Raw genomic sequence first — 11,365 nt, 5'->3', positions numbered from 1 at the left:
TTTTCTTTTTGGTGTTAATTTTGCAGTGTGAGGTGTTCAGTCTCTGGTGGAAACGGAACAGCTGGAAAAAGAACACCTCTTCACGATCTATACGAGAAGGAAGGTCAGAGTCCTTGGTATGATAATCTATGCCGTCCAGTCACAGATCTTCTACCCTTGATTGCTCGTGGTGTTAGAGGCGTTACTAGCAACCCTGCTGTAATTTCCATCATCTCTCTCCTGTGTTTGGCTTTGCTTTTACTGACTCTCTGTGGTTGTGCGTTTGTCTTTACCCTTTTACTGTTTAAAACCTTTGCAGATCTTCCAGAAAGCTATTTCCACTTCAAATGCTTATAATGATCAGTTCAGGTACTCCTATTAGTATAGTATTTGCATATTCTTGTGGTTTGTCTTGACTTGTAGTTCATTCTAATAAAGTTTGATGATTTTTGGATTAGGACACTTGTGGAATCCGGGAAGGACATTGAAAGCGCGTATTGGGAACTTGTGGTGAAGGATATTCAGGATGCGTGCAAGCTTTTTGAGTCAATCTATGATCAGACTGATGGTGCGGATGGCTATGTCTCTGTTGAAGTTTCACCTAGGCTTGCTGATGATACCCAAGGCACTGTTGAAGCTGCTAAATATCTTCAAAAGGTTGTGGACCGTCGTAATGTCTACATTAAGATTCCTGCTACTGCTCCATGTATTCCTTCCATCAGGGATGTCATTGCAGCTGGGATTAGCGTCAATGTCACGGTATGTTATCCTAGAGTCTATCATTAAATTTCATGTTTTTATTGCAAGTATAGAGTGTTATGATGTACTAGATCACTAGATTAGTCCTAGGGTGTTGAATGAATTTGATTGTCTGGATGATGTGATGTTACTTTTTCCAAATCTGTTCTCATTTGTTCTGTTATGTTTCAGCTTGTATTCTCAATCGCCAGATATGAAGCAGTGATCGATGCATATTTGGATGGCCTCGAGGCATCTGGACTTGATGACCTTTCAAGAGTTACCAGTGTTGCTTCCTTCTTTGTTAGTCGGGTGGATACTCTCATGNGCTGGAAAAAGAACGCCTCTTCACGATCTATACGAGAAGGAAGGTCAGAGTCCTTGGTATGATAATCTATGCCGTCCAGTCACAGATCTTCTACCCTTGATTGCTCGTGGTGTTAGAGGCGTTACTAGCAACCCTGCTGTAATTTCCATCATCTCTCTCCTGTGTTTGGCTTTGCTTTTACTGACTCTCTGTGGTTGTGCGTTTGTCTTTACCCTTTTACTGTTTAAAACCTTTGCAGATCTTCCAGAAAGCTATTTCCACTTCAAATGCTTATAATGATCAGTTCAGGTACTCCTATTAGTATAGTATTTGCATATTCTTGTGGTTTGTCTTGACTTGTAGTTCATTCTAATAAAGTTTGATGATTTTTGGATTAGGACACTTGTGGAATCCGGGAAGGACATTGAAAGCGCGTATTGGGAACTTGTGGTGAAGGATATTCAGGATGCGTGCAAGCTTTTTGAGTCAATCTATGATCAGACTGATGGTGCGGATGGCTATGTCTCTGTTGAAGTTTCACCTAGGCTTGCTGATGATACCCAAGGCACTGTTGAAGCTGCTAAATATCTTCAAAAGGTTGTGGACCGTCGTAATGTCTACATTAAGATTCCTGCTACTGCTCCATGTATTCCTTCCATCAGGGATGTCATTGCAGCTGGGATTAGCGTCAATGTCACGGTATGTTATCCTAGAGTCTATCATTAAATTTCATGTTTTTATTGCAAGTATAGAGTGTTATGATGTACTAGATCACTAGATTAGTCCTAGGGTGTTGAATGAATTTGATTGTCTGGATGATGTGATGTTACTTTTTCCAAATCTGTTCTCATTTGTTCTGTTATGTTTCAGCTTGTATTCTCAATCGCCAGATATGAAGCAGTGATCGATGCATATTTGGATGGCCTCGAGGCATCTGGACTTGATGACCTTTCAAGAGTTACCAGTGTTGCTTCCTTCTTTGTTAGTCGGGTGGATACTCTCATGGACAAGATGCTTGAGCAAATTGGTACCCCAGAAGCTCTAGATCTCCGTGGCAAGGTAAAGCTCTATTCATCGCTGAGAATCATTCATGCCAGTCAATGTGAATATCGAGTATGAGTTTATGACACAGGATATGTTTACTCTTGCAGGCGGCTGTGGCTCAAGCTGCATTAGCGTACAAGCTGTACCAGAAGAAATTCTCAGGCCCAAGATGGGAAGCTTTGGTTAAGAAAGGTGCCAAGAAGCAGAGGCTTCTCTGGGCATCAACAAGTGTTAAGAATCCAGCTTACTCAGACACCTTATATGTCGCTCCTCTCATAGGACCTGACACTGTAAGTCATTTGTTTTTGTTTGTTTAGTCTCTCATGTTTCATAGGCTCTGGATTGTGTATATTTACAAACGCTTCTGTATTTTTTTTTGGGTGTGGTTTTAGGTGTCAACCATGCCGGATCAAGCCTTGGAAGCATTCGCAGATCATGGAATCGTGAAGAGGACAATAGATGCGAATGTATCAGAAGCAGAGGGGGTATACAGTGCACTAGAGAAGCTGGGAATAGACTGGAACAAGGTAGGAGAACAGTTGGAAGATGAAGGAGTAGATTCGTTCAAGAAGAGTTTCGAGAGTCTGCTCGGTACTCTGCAAGAGAAGGCCAACACTCTCAAACTAGCCAGCCATTGAGAAGTAAAAAAAAGCTCAGAGTCATGATTTTGGTTTTGGTGGGTGAGATAAAATAAAAGAAGAACCTTTGGCTTTGGTTCTTCAACCCTTACGCATTCTAATCTTGTTATTATAAAAAGGCTTTTGCTTGATGTGTTCCACATTGTGAGCTCTTCTGTCTTCTTTGTTCTTTGCATGATGCTTCCATGGAGGTTATATTTAGTTTCAGTAAAAACAATTGGCGAGTTAAAAACTGTCCTTATCTATAATCCAGTCTTGGTTCAGCTTTCTATACCAAAAAATTTGCACTTTTCTGTCATATGTTTTTTAAAGGGAATTTGGATAATCCAATTTATAAATTGTGAACTTAATTTGGGATTATATAGCGAAGAAGCACTAGAAGTCTCTACAAAAAAAAAGATAAAGAACAAAAAAAAAGGCTGAGACATTTATCTCTCAGGAGACGTACCAACCAAAGTTCAAAGTTTCAGTTTTTCAGTTTCACTCGAATGGCGTCAATTTCGTCCTTTGGCTACCTCCCTCAATCCACACCGCTCACCGGAGCTTCCTCCACCACCGTGCGACACCGTACCATCTCATTGTTTCTTCTTCGTCTTCTTCCTTTATTAACTGAAATCTCTCGTTTTTAATTTCCTCAGAGATGCCGGACGACTGTGGCTGCTCGATTAGCCGACCAATCAGATGAATTCTCTACTCTTCGCTCTACCAGTTCGCTTCTGCAATCTTTAGTTTTCCTCTCTCTTATATTGAATATGCGTCCTCCTCCTAAGTAGTAGTGAATTGATTGTGTTTTTAAAAAAACAGGTGGGAATTGTGTTCATATCTCTGGAGAGTTTGATCGCAGAAATTTGTTGGTTTCTTCTGTTGGTTTGTTGATTGGAGCCTTTGCATACGATGTTAAAGATGGAGACTTTGCAGCAGCTTCCCAATTCGCTGACAGTAATAACTTCAATTCTCTTTTTTTTTTTTTTGAGGACAGAGAATCTTTCTTAAGGTTACATTCCGATTAAGTAGTTCGGTTTCGGTTGTGCCTTTTGGAGCATAGTACCTCAAGATTAAGTAGAGTCATTGGCATTTGTGAATTGGAATACTGTTTGATTGCTCTGACTTTGTCCGCTCACGGTTAGGAGTTTGGTTGTGAGAGAGAAAGATGTGTGTTTTTTAGGTGAATTTATCCGTGCAAAATTTATCGTTGGTTGCTTGACAGCTTTTCGAATATTTTCATAGTGATTGTTGAATACATAGATGTCTCCTTTTTATGAATCCACATTCTTTTGGGTATATGTCTGAACTCACAGTGCCAGCGCTTAAAGGAAAAGATTATGGGAAAACAAAAATGAAGTATCCTGATTATACAGAAACACAGTCTGGTCTTCAGTACAAGGTCACCCCTCATTTTGTGCCAAATCCTTATACAGGTTAGACTCTGACTATGTAGTGAACTTTAACTTGGTGGTTTGAAATGAATGCAGGATTTGCGAGTAGGAACTGGGCCTACAGCAAAGAAGGGTGACAAAGTTGTGGTATGGAATATCTATGGTCTCATGTTTATCTAGAAGTTTGCTGTGGTTAGAGAATTTGGAGTTTGCTTATAATGTTTTAAAGTCCAGAATTTGCTAGTAGTTACTAAAAAATTGAGCTGGGCATGTCAGGTTGACTGGGATGGTTACACTATAGGTTACTATGGCCGCATTTTTGAAGCTCGCAATAAAACTAAAGGGGGTTCTTTTGAGGTATGAACTCGTTTTTGGCTCTTGTCTGTTTTATTAGCAACAAATGATTCAGTTCTTAACATGAGTGTCCTATTTGTATATATGTAGGGGGACGATAAGGAATTTTTCAAATTTACCTTGGGATCGAATGAGGTGTGTGCAATTCTAAATTCTTCTATTTACTATGCTGGTTGTACCAGTTTAAAGCATGGACTCTATTGATGAGGGTATGAACTGTTTCTTTTTGGGTGCTGCATGATCATGGTGTTCCAGGTGATACCTGCTTTCGAGGAGGCTGTCTCTGGGATGGCTCTCGGTGGTGTCAGAAGGTTCAACATCTTTCTAATATCTCTCACACTCTACATATCCTCCATATGATTTTCATTGGGAAGTTCATATAGTAAACAGAAACTTACCTCCTTGGATCAGCGTAGAAGAGATGTCAAGTCTCATACAGTGACTGTTGTTAGAACGAATCAGTGTAATCATTTAGCTTGGTATTGCAGGATAATTGTACCGCCAGAACTAGGATACCCGGATAATGACTACAACAAGAGTGGGCCGAGGCCGATGACTTTCTCTGTGAGCCATTGTGTTTGTTTCATATCTTTATGTATAACAGTATAAGAAATACAAAAAATGTAAATGTTCTCTTTTATGTTGGGCAGGGACAACGTGCATTAGATTTTGTGCTGAGGAACCAAGGGCTCATAGACAAGACACTTCTCTTTGATGTTGAACTCCTCAAAATTGTACCGACTTGATATAGACATCAACAGTTTACGACACTCACGTACATAGATATATATATTTATGATGTGTATACTTTTATCGGCACACTTGTGTAAATTGAGCTCTGTTTATATCATATAATGTTGGATGCCAGCTTTAAGGATCTGTACTGAAGTGTCCTTATGATATATTCAATTAAATAGTCAGAAAAATGCGTTAAAAATTTTAAAGCATGGACTAGAATTTGATTCATCTTTACTTCAGTTCAGTGTATATAAAACTAAAATAAAATCAGTTTTGATTTTGATTCCAATAGAGAAGTAGGTGTGTATTGGATTGTACTTCACTTACAAATAAGTTTTGAGGTGACTTTATAACTCTTCTAGCTGTTATTAAATCTTCCTTTTGATTGAAGAAATTGTATAGGGGTTTACTTCGCAAACATAGCTTTTCCCTATTCGTATAACCTCATAGGGTTTAGTCGTTTAGACTTTGGATAATGATAATCCCTAACATAGATTAGTTATTATTACACTTCATAAATTTTCTCGATATATAAAAATATGAACACAAACTAGTGTTTGCTTCTGTTGTTTTGACTTTTGTTGAGTTAAGCAAATATGGGTAATGGGTTCGATGTCAGAGTCAGCATTAATGGAGACTGCAAAACAAAAGAAGAAGAACCAAGTTGGAGTGACGCATTGTAGAAAGCCCTTAGGTGAGAGTTGTGTCTTTCCAAGTACAAAACCGAGCGATGAATCAACATATATGCTTTTTTATGTATGAAATCAAGACCTGAACATGAGTCCTTCCTCTCTTGAATCGAACGTTTTAAACTGTGGGCATAATGGGACTCCACGTGCAATTAATGCAGGTCCTATATCTACCACTTACCAGCTAGCCCCCGTCTATTTAATATTCAACTTCCCATTTTAAGCTACTGCATTTATACACTTCTCTAACTAATCCTCACACATCATTTTCTGCTTTCGGATTTTTTTTGATTGATTCAACTATATTATTAAGTTCCCTTTATTGCTCTTAACCTCTCTTGCTGTTTTTGGTCACTGTAAAGATTCCCAAGTTCTATGGTTTTGTGAGCCAAAGATCGATTATGGTTGCTTCGGAGATCAAATCCCCTCTGAGTTTCGAACAGGGTACGCCGGGAGGATGTTCTAGCTCGTCTGTGCATCATAGGAAGCAGTTGAGTGTGTTCTTCATAGAATCAGATAACAGACGTCTTGCTCTTGGTCGTGGCTATACCGGAGGAACCACTCCGGTTAATATTCATGGCAAACCCATCACCAATCTCTCCAAAACCGGTGGTTGGATTGCAGCTTTTTTCATTTTCGGTAACTTTCATCTTTTGTCTTATATTTGATGATATAGATAGTTCATAGTTGTGCTTGCCAGCTTAAGTTAGTTTTGGTTGTTGTATGTTTAGGAAATGAAATGGCAGAGAGAATGGCTTATTTCGGATTATCAGTGAACATGGTGGCGTTCATGTTCTACGTAATGCATAGGCCTTTTGAGAGTTCTTCAAACGCAGTCAACAACTTCCTCGGCATCTCTCAAGCCTCCTCTGTTCTCGGTGGCTTCTTAGCTGATGCTTACTTGGGGAGATACTGGACTATCGCCATCTTCACTACCATGTATCTTGTCGTAAGTACTAGAACCTGTTCAATTCTATGAAACATATGTTTCGATATGAAACTATTTTTAAAATCAATGGTATTTTGTATTGTGTTGCTTGTGAAAAGGGGTTGGTAGGAATAACATTGGGGGCAAGTTTGAAGATGTTCGCACCAGACCAGAGCAACTGTGGCCAGTTATCATTGCTCTTAGGAAATTGTGAAGCAGCCAAATCCTGGCAAATGCTTTATCTCTACACGGTTCTCTACATAACCGGATTCGGTGCTGCTGGTATAAGGCCATGTGTTTCCTCATTTGGTGCCGACCAGTTTGATGAGAAGAGTAAAGACTATAAGACACATTTAGACCGTTTCTTCAACTTCTTCTATCTATCAGTCACTTTAGGCGCAATCATTGCCTTCACTTTGGTGGTGTATGTTCAAATGGAACTTGGTTGGGGTATGGCCTTTGGCACATTGGCCACGGCTATGGGGATTTCTAATGCTTTGTTCTTTGCTGGTACACCGCTTTATCGGCATAGGTTGCCTGGTGGTAGTCCATTGACAAGGGTCGCTCAGGTCTTAGTTGCCGCTTTCCGTAAACGAAATGCAGCTTTTACAAGCAGCGAGTTCATTGGTTTGTACGAGGTTCCTGGCTTGAAATCTGCTATCAGTGGCAGTCGTAAAATTCCTCATTCCGATGATTTCATGTAAGTCTTCCTCCTTTGCCTTCTATCTGATTTTTAGGATTTTCAGATTGTAACTAGTAACCATATACAGATGGCTAGACAAGGCTGCGCTTCAGTTGAAAGAAGACGGATTAGAGCCATCTCCATGGAAGCTATGCACAGTAACACAAGTTGAGGAAGTGAAGATTCTGATCAGATTGATTCCAATCCCAGCATGCACTATAATGTTAAGTCTAGTCCTCACAGAGTATCTTACACTCTCAGTGCAACAAGCTTATACACTCAACACACACATTCAACACCTCAAGCTTCCAGTGACGTGCATGCCTGTCTTCCCAGGCCTTAGCATTTTCCTCATTCTCTCCCTGTATTACTCTGTGTTCGTCCCTATCACAAGAAGAATCACTGGCAATCCCCATGGTGCTTCCCAGCTTCAAAGGGTGGGGATAGGCCTAGCAGTTTCTATCATATCAGTAGCTTGGGCTGGACTGTTTGAGAACTACAGGAGACACTACGCGATACAACATGGTTTCGAGTTCAATTTTTTGACACAAATGCCTGAACTAACCGCATACTGGTTATTAATCCAGTACTGTCTCATCGGAATCGCAGAGGTCTTCTGCATTGTAGGGCTATTGGAGTTCCTTTACGAAGAAGCTCCCGATGCTATGAAGAGTATTGGTTCTGCTTACGCTGCTTTAGCAGGCGGGTTAGGGTGTTTTGCTGCCACCATTCTGAACAATATCGTCAAGGCTGCGACTCGGGACTCTGATGGGAAATCGTGGTTGTCGCAAAACATAAACACGGGGAGATTCGACTGTTTGTACTGGCTGCTCACGCTTCTCAGCTTTTTGAATTTCTGTGTTTTCCTTTGGTCAGCTCATAGGTACAAGTACAGGGCTGTTGAATCTGAGGAAGACAAGAGTAGAGCACTTCTATAAAGACACCATCTCTGTGTTCTGTTCTGCATATCATTCTTTTTTTAGAAAGACAGTAGTACCTGTATCGTCCTATTTTGTTAATGTTTAAGAGAGGACAGTCCGCTTAACGGGATTGTTCTTTTGTAAGAAGACCATAAAATTAAGTCCTGAAAACGTATATTTTGGCAATTTTCAATGCATCCACTGAGATACAGAACAGGGAAATAAAAACACTGTTTAACAAATTCTGTTACAAAAAAGGGTCCAAACATACTAATCCTACAACTGTCTAAATATACCTCAGTCCTTTCATATATTGCTGCCTAGATATCACATACTGAGCCGCAGAGTAAACAATTCCTAAAACTCCCAGAATCCGAACTTGAAACACGTCTGTTATTATCACGGCTGCAAAGCTAAGTGGCACGGTCAGCATCGGTGACGCGTCTGTGTGTTTGGTGGTGTAACTCCACACGTACCTGTTGAATATAATGTGACCTGGTGCTGTGAGTATTAAGAGAGCCAGGTTCTTCACTGCAAAGAACCATTCACGGCCTCCAATTTCTACTCCCCAACCTGCGTTTCCACCGAACCAAACTTCTTCCCAAACAGTGTAAAGAGAGGATAGTGCCAAGTATGTTGATATGGCTACTGTAACTGGGAAGTATCTCTGTTTATCACCAAACCCGGATAAGAGATCAGAGTCTTGGTTCAGGAGAAGTAAGATTGGAGCCAGGAAGAATATCGCTTGGCTTGAGCCGCCTGACAGGTGGAGGTTGAGGATTACGCATATGGCAAAACACATGATTGTGGCGACGTTACCAACCGCAGGCATCCATGCCGCTCCCTCTTCTGACATTTTCTCTACTGCAAAGCTTTGGATCGAGGTGTTTCGGCGTTGCTGCATCAACCTCATTCGTGTCGGGAATATTCCTCTGGCACCGCCTTGGGTTTTTGATTGACCACTCCTCTCAGAGAATTTATCACGCAAAAGTGAAGTGAGCTCAAACTTAATCAGGAGAGCTATAAGCATAAATATCGCTGCATAAAGACCTAGAAGAGATGTTCTTGCACCTTCAATGGCCAACATAGTTGTGACTTTCTTATCCTCCTCCCTTGTGTCCCAACCCCAGGCAACATTATCGTTGAGATCGTTTTTAATTCTGACTTGCCCTTCTAACAAATATGTCACGGGAAAAAGAGCCACGATAAGAGCAAACACCCAGGGAAGCAGCTTTGTGCTTGAGGCAGATGGGAAATGGGTGAAGATGACAAAAACTGAGGCACACACCATTGTTACAACGATCAGGGCGTGTAAAACAGCAGCTTGTAGAAAGAACTCTGCAGATATGTAAACACCCAGAGCTAAACCCATGGCAATGGAATAAAAAGCTCTCAGTTCTACCACATATTTGATTGGGATAAGAGATGTGGCAGCAGCAAGCATCAACAGGAGTGACACAATAAGCAACCAAGACGGCCAAGTCGGTTTGGATGCCATGAATCCATAGATGGAGATGTCATCAGCAGACTGGCGAGCGGCCTTGATCATGTCTGAATGGTAACTCCACGTCATAGGCATCGGTGGCTGCAACAGAATAAACATGCATCCAGTTGCCACTACTAATACCAAGCTTCTTTTAGCTGACTGCAAAAAATAGTAAAATTGTCCTGATCAGTAAAAAATAGTAAAATTGTCCTGATCAGTAAAAAGCGACAACTGAACTCTCATTTTAGTGTTTATACTCTTTACATCAAGACCTTAGTTCCAGCATTTACTACAACTAGATACAGTCTACAGCACGACTATAACTAGATGCAGTCTAACTACTTCATAGAGTTAAAGTAGAGGTTTTAAAACATGAAATGAATGCTTTCAAGAATACAGTTAAATAGAACAATTCTCCTATAAAAACATCAATTTGTTTTCTTTTTATGCCCCATGATGTAGCCTCTGATAGTAACCAACAAACTCATAACATGTTAAATGACCGGCTTGCTAAAGAAATGTTGCTATGATTTACGTCCACCAAGAATCTTGTTGGAGAACTTTTTCTTAGGTATCGGTTCTTTTTCTAGATAATCAGACAGAAATTCATCAAACAAAGCATATGCAAATAGTATAACAGACATACCAAGACATGCGAAAAGTGGAGGGCAACAATTGGTATACAGGCCAGACCAATTGAAACGATGCAGAAACCAAGAAGCAAACCATCAGTAGGAGGTCTTCCATTCCACCACTGCAGAGCATCAAATATTGTTTCCCGGCAAAACCAAACAGAGACAGCAACCACTACGGCATGAGCATAACCTTGCCATGGTTTCATTTTAGAGGCAGATTTCGACTTCTCCCTGCACATTCCACCAATCGAATAACTAAAAATCAAATTTAAAATTCAAAATGAGAAAATGCTTGTAGAAGATAAAATGCCCAGTGCATACTTGTATAGCAGGAGGGGAGGGGAAACAGCCAGCAATAGAGCTACAGACACCCATACAATTGATTTCGATGATAGGAAGAGCATAGCTAACTTTGCTGAATAAAGACAAGTCAAGATCCAGACTGCCTTTTGTCCAATTCGGTGGTCAGCAAATAGTCTTCTCACCACAGCCAATCCTATTAGCGACGTCAAGATAACCATGTAGCTGGGGTACATCACATCGTCTTCCATTCCATAATAGTATATGCTTGAGTAATTGAAAAATCGGTCCTCGATGTAACATAGCAACAATGCATGGGCCACCATACCAGCTTCAGTCAAGAAGTGAAATTTTGATGGAAGAAGAACAAGACCAGGAATCACCATGGCTATGATAATGTTAGCCACTATTAGCTTACAGAATGATTTGAGGAACATGCCGGCTAACCATATGTTTAAATCCCAATAATTATGCATGACGAACCATATAACCATTAAGCTTCCAAGGGCAACAAATGCAAAGTAAGAGGGCACACTTTTCTTTGTAAAAAA

General features: G+C 40.5%; 4 protein-coding genes across 6 annotated transcripts in view; 3 read left to right on the top strand and 1 right to left on the bottom strand.

Annotated features, from left to right (window-relative positions):
* Positions 1 to 2,954, top strand: part of LOC104735344 (transaldolase) — a 3,423-nt gene extending 469 nt beyond the window's left edge. The window contains exons 2-8 of one of the 2 annotated variants that reach the window (XM_019234647.1): positions 27 to 198; positions 299 to 348; positions 438 to 738; positions 910 to 1,029; positions 2,015 to 2,083; positions 2,176 to 2,358; positions 2,461 to 2,954. In XM_019234647.1, coding sequence (XP_019090192.1) covers positions 27 to 198; positions 299 to 348; positions 438 to 738; positions 910 to 1,029; positions 2,015 to 2,083; positions 2,176 to 2,358; positions 2,461 to 2,706 — 1,141 coding nt within the window. In that variant the 3' untranslated portion in view covers positions 2,707 to 2,954. Of the gene's footprint in view, positions 1 to 26; positions 199 to 298; positions 349 to 437; positions 739 to 909; positions 1,030 to 1,894; positions 2,084 to 2,175; positions 2,359 to 2,460 lie in introns of both variants that reach the window. The other variant, XM_010455112.2, reaches the window with a different exon arrangement.
* LOC104735343 (peptidyl-prolyl cis-trans isomerase FKBP19, chloroplastic) lies at positions 3,070 to 5,315 on the top strand. The gene is made up of 10 exons (XM_010455110.2): positions 3,070 to 3,263; positions 3,345 to 3,414; positions 3,511 to 3,645; positions 4,005 to 4,090; positions 4,179 to 4,229; positions 4,359 to 4,439; positions 4,527 to 4,571; positions 4,692 to 4,747; positions 4,925 to 5,000; positions 5,087 to 5,315. Exons 1-10 carry the CDS (start codon positions 3,195 to 3,197, stop codon positions 5,180 to 5,182), a joined length of 765 nt encoding a protein of 254 aa, XP_010453412.1. The 5' UTR covers positions 3,070 to 3,194; the 3' UTR covers positions 5,183 to 5,315.
* Positions 6,098 to 8,579, top strand: LOC104735341 (protein NRT1/ PTR FAMILY 6.1-like). The gene is made up of 4 exons (XM_010455108.2): positions 6,098 to 6,502; positions 6,595 to 6,812; positions 6,911 to 7,491; positions 7,562 to 8,579. Exons 1-4 carry the CDS (start codon positions 6,265 to 6,267, stop codon positions 8,409 to 8,411), a joined length of 1,887 nt encoding a protein of 628 aa, XP_010453410.1. The 5' UTR covers positions 6,098 to 6,264; the 3' UTR covers positions 8,412 to 8,579.
* LOC104735342 overlaps positions 8,551 to 11,365 on the bottom strand; it is an 11,463-nt gene continuing 8,648 nt past the window's right edge. Inside the window, exons 3-5 of one of the 2 annotated variants that reach the window (XM_019234644.1) lie at positions 10,836 to 11,305; positions 10,526 to 10,745; positions 8,551 to 10,038 (exon numbers count right to left, since the gene is read on the bottom strand). In XM_019234644.1, the coding sequence (XP_019090189.1) occupies positions 8,680 to 10,038; positions 10,526 to 10,745; positions 10,836 to 11,305 (2,049 nt within the window). In that variant the 3' untranslated portion in view covers positions 8,551 to 8,679. Of the gene's footprint in view, positions 10,039 to 10,525; positions 10,746 to 10,835; positions 11,350 to 11,365 lie in introns of both variants that reach the window. The other variant, XM_010455109.2, reaches the window with a different exon arrangement.

Source organism: Camelina sativa, chromosome 13, assembly GCF_000633955.1.
Source record: "Camelina sativa cultivar DH55 chromosome 13, Cs, whole genome shotgun sequence".
Classification (NCBI taxonomy): Eukaryota; Viridiplantae; Streptophyta; class Magnoliopsida; order Brassicales; family Brassicaceae; genus Camelina; species Camelina sativa.
The sequence above is the reverse complement of the archived record's forward strand: the minus strand, read 5'-3'. Positions and strand labels throughout refer to the sequence as shown.

Excerpts from the sequence above, each read along its gene's own strand:
- LOC104735343 (XM_010455110.2), top strand. The coding sequence starts at position 3,195 with ATGGCGTCAATTTCGTCCTTTGGCTACCTCCCTCAATCCACACCGCTC. Across the intron at positions 3,415-3,510 it reads CTCTACTCTTCGCTCTACCA|GTGGGAATTGTGTTCATATC; the intron begins GTTCGCTTCTGC and ends TTAAAAAAACAG. Across the intron at positions 4,572-4,691 it reads TTACCTTGGGATCGAATGAG|GTGATACCTGCTTTCGAGGA; the intron begins GTGTGTGCAATT and ends ATGGTGTTCCAG.
- LOC104735341 (XM_010455108.2), top strand. The coding sequence starts at position 6,265 with ATGGTTGCTTCGGAGATCAAATCCCCTCTGAGTTTCGAACAGGGTACG. Across the intron at positions 6,503-6,594 it reads TGCAGCTTTTTTCATTTTCG|GAAATGAAATGGCAGAGAGA; the intron begins GTAACTTTCATC and ends TTGTATGTTTAG. Across the intron at positions 6,813-6,910 it reads TCACTACCATGTATCTTGTC|GGGTTGGTAGGAATAACATT; the intron begins GTAAGTACTAGA and ends GCTTGTGAAAAG.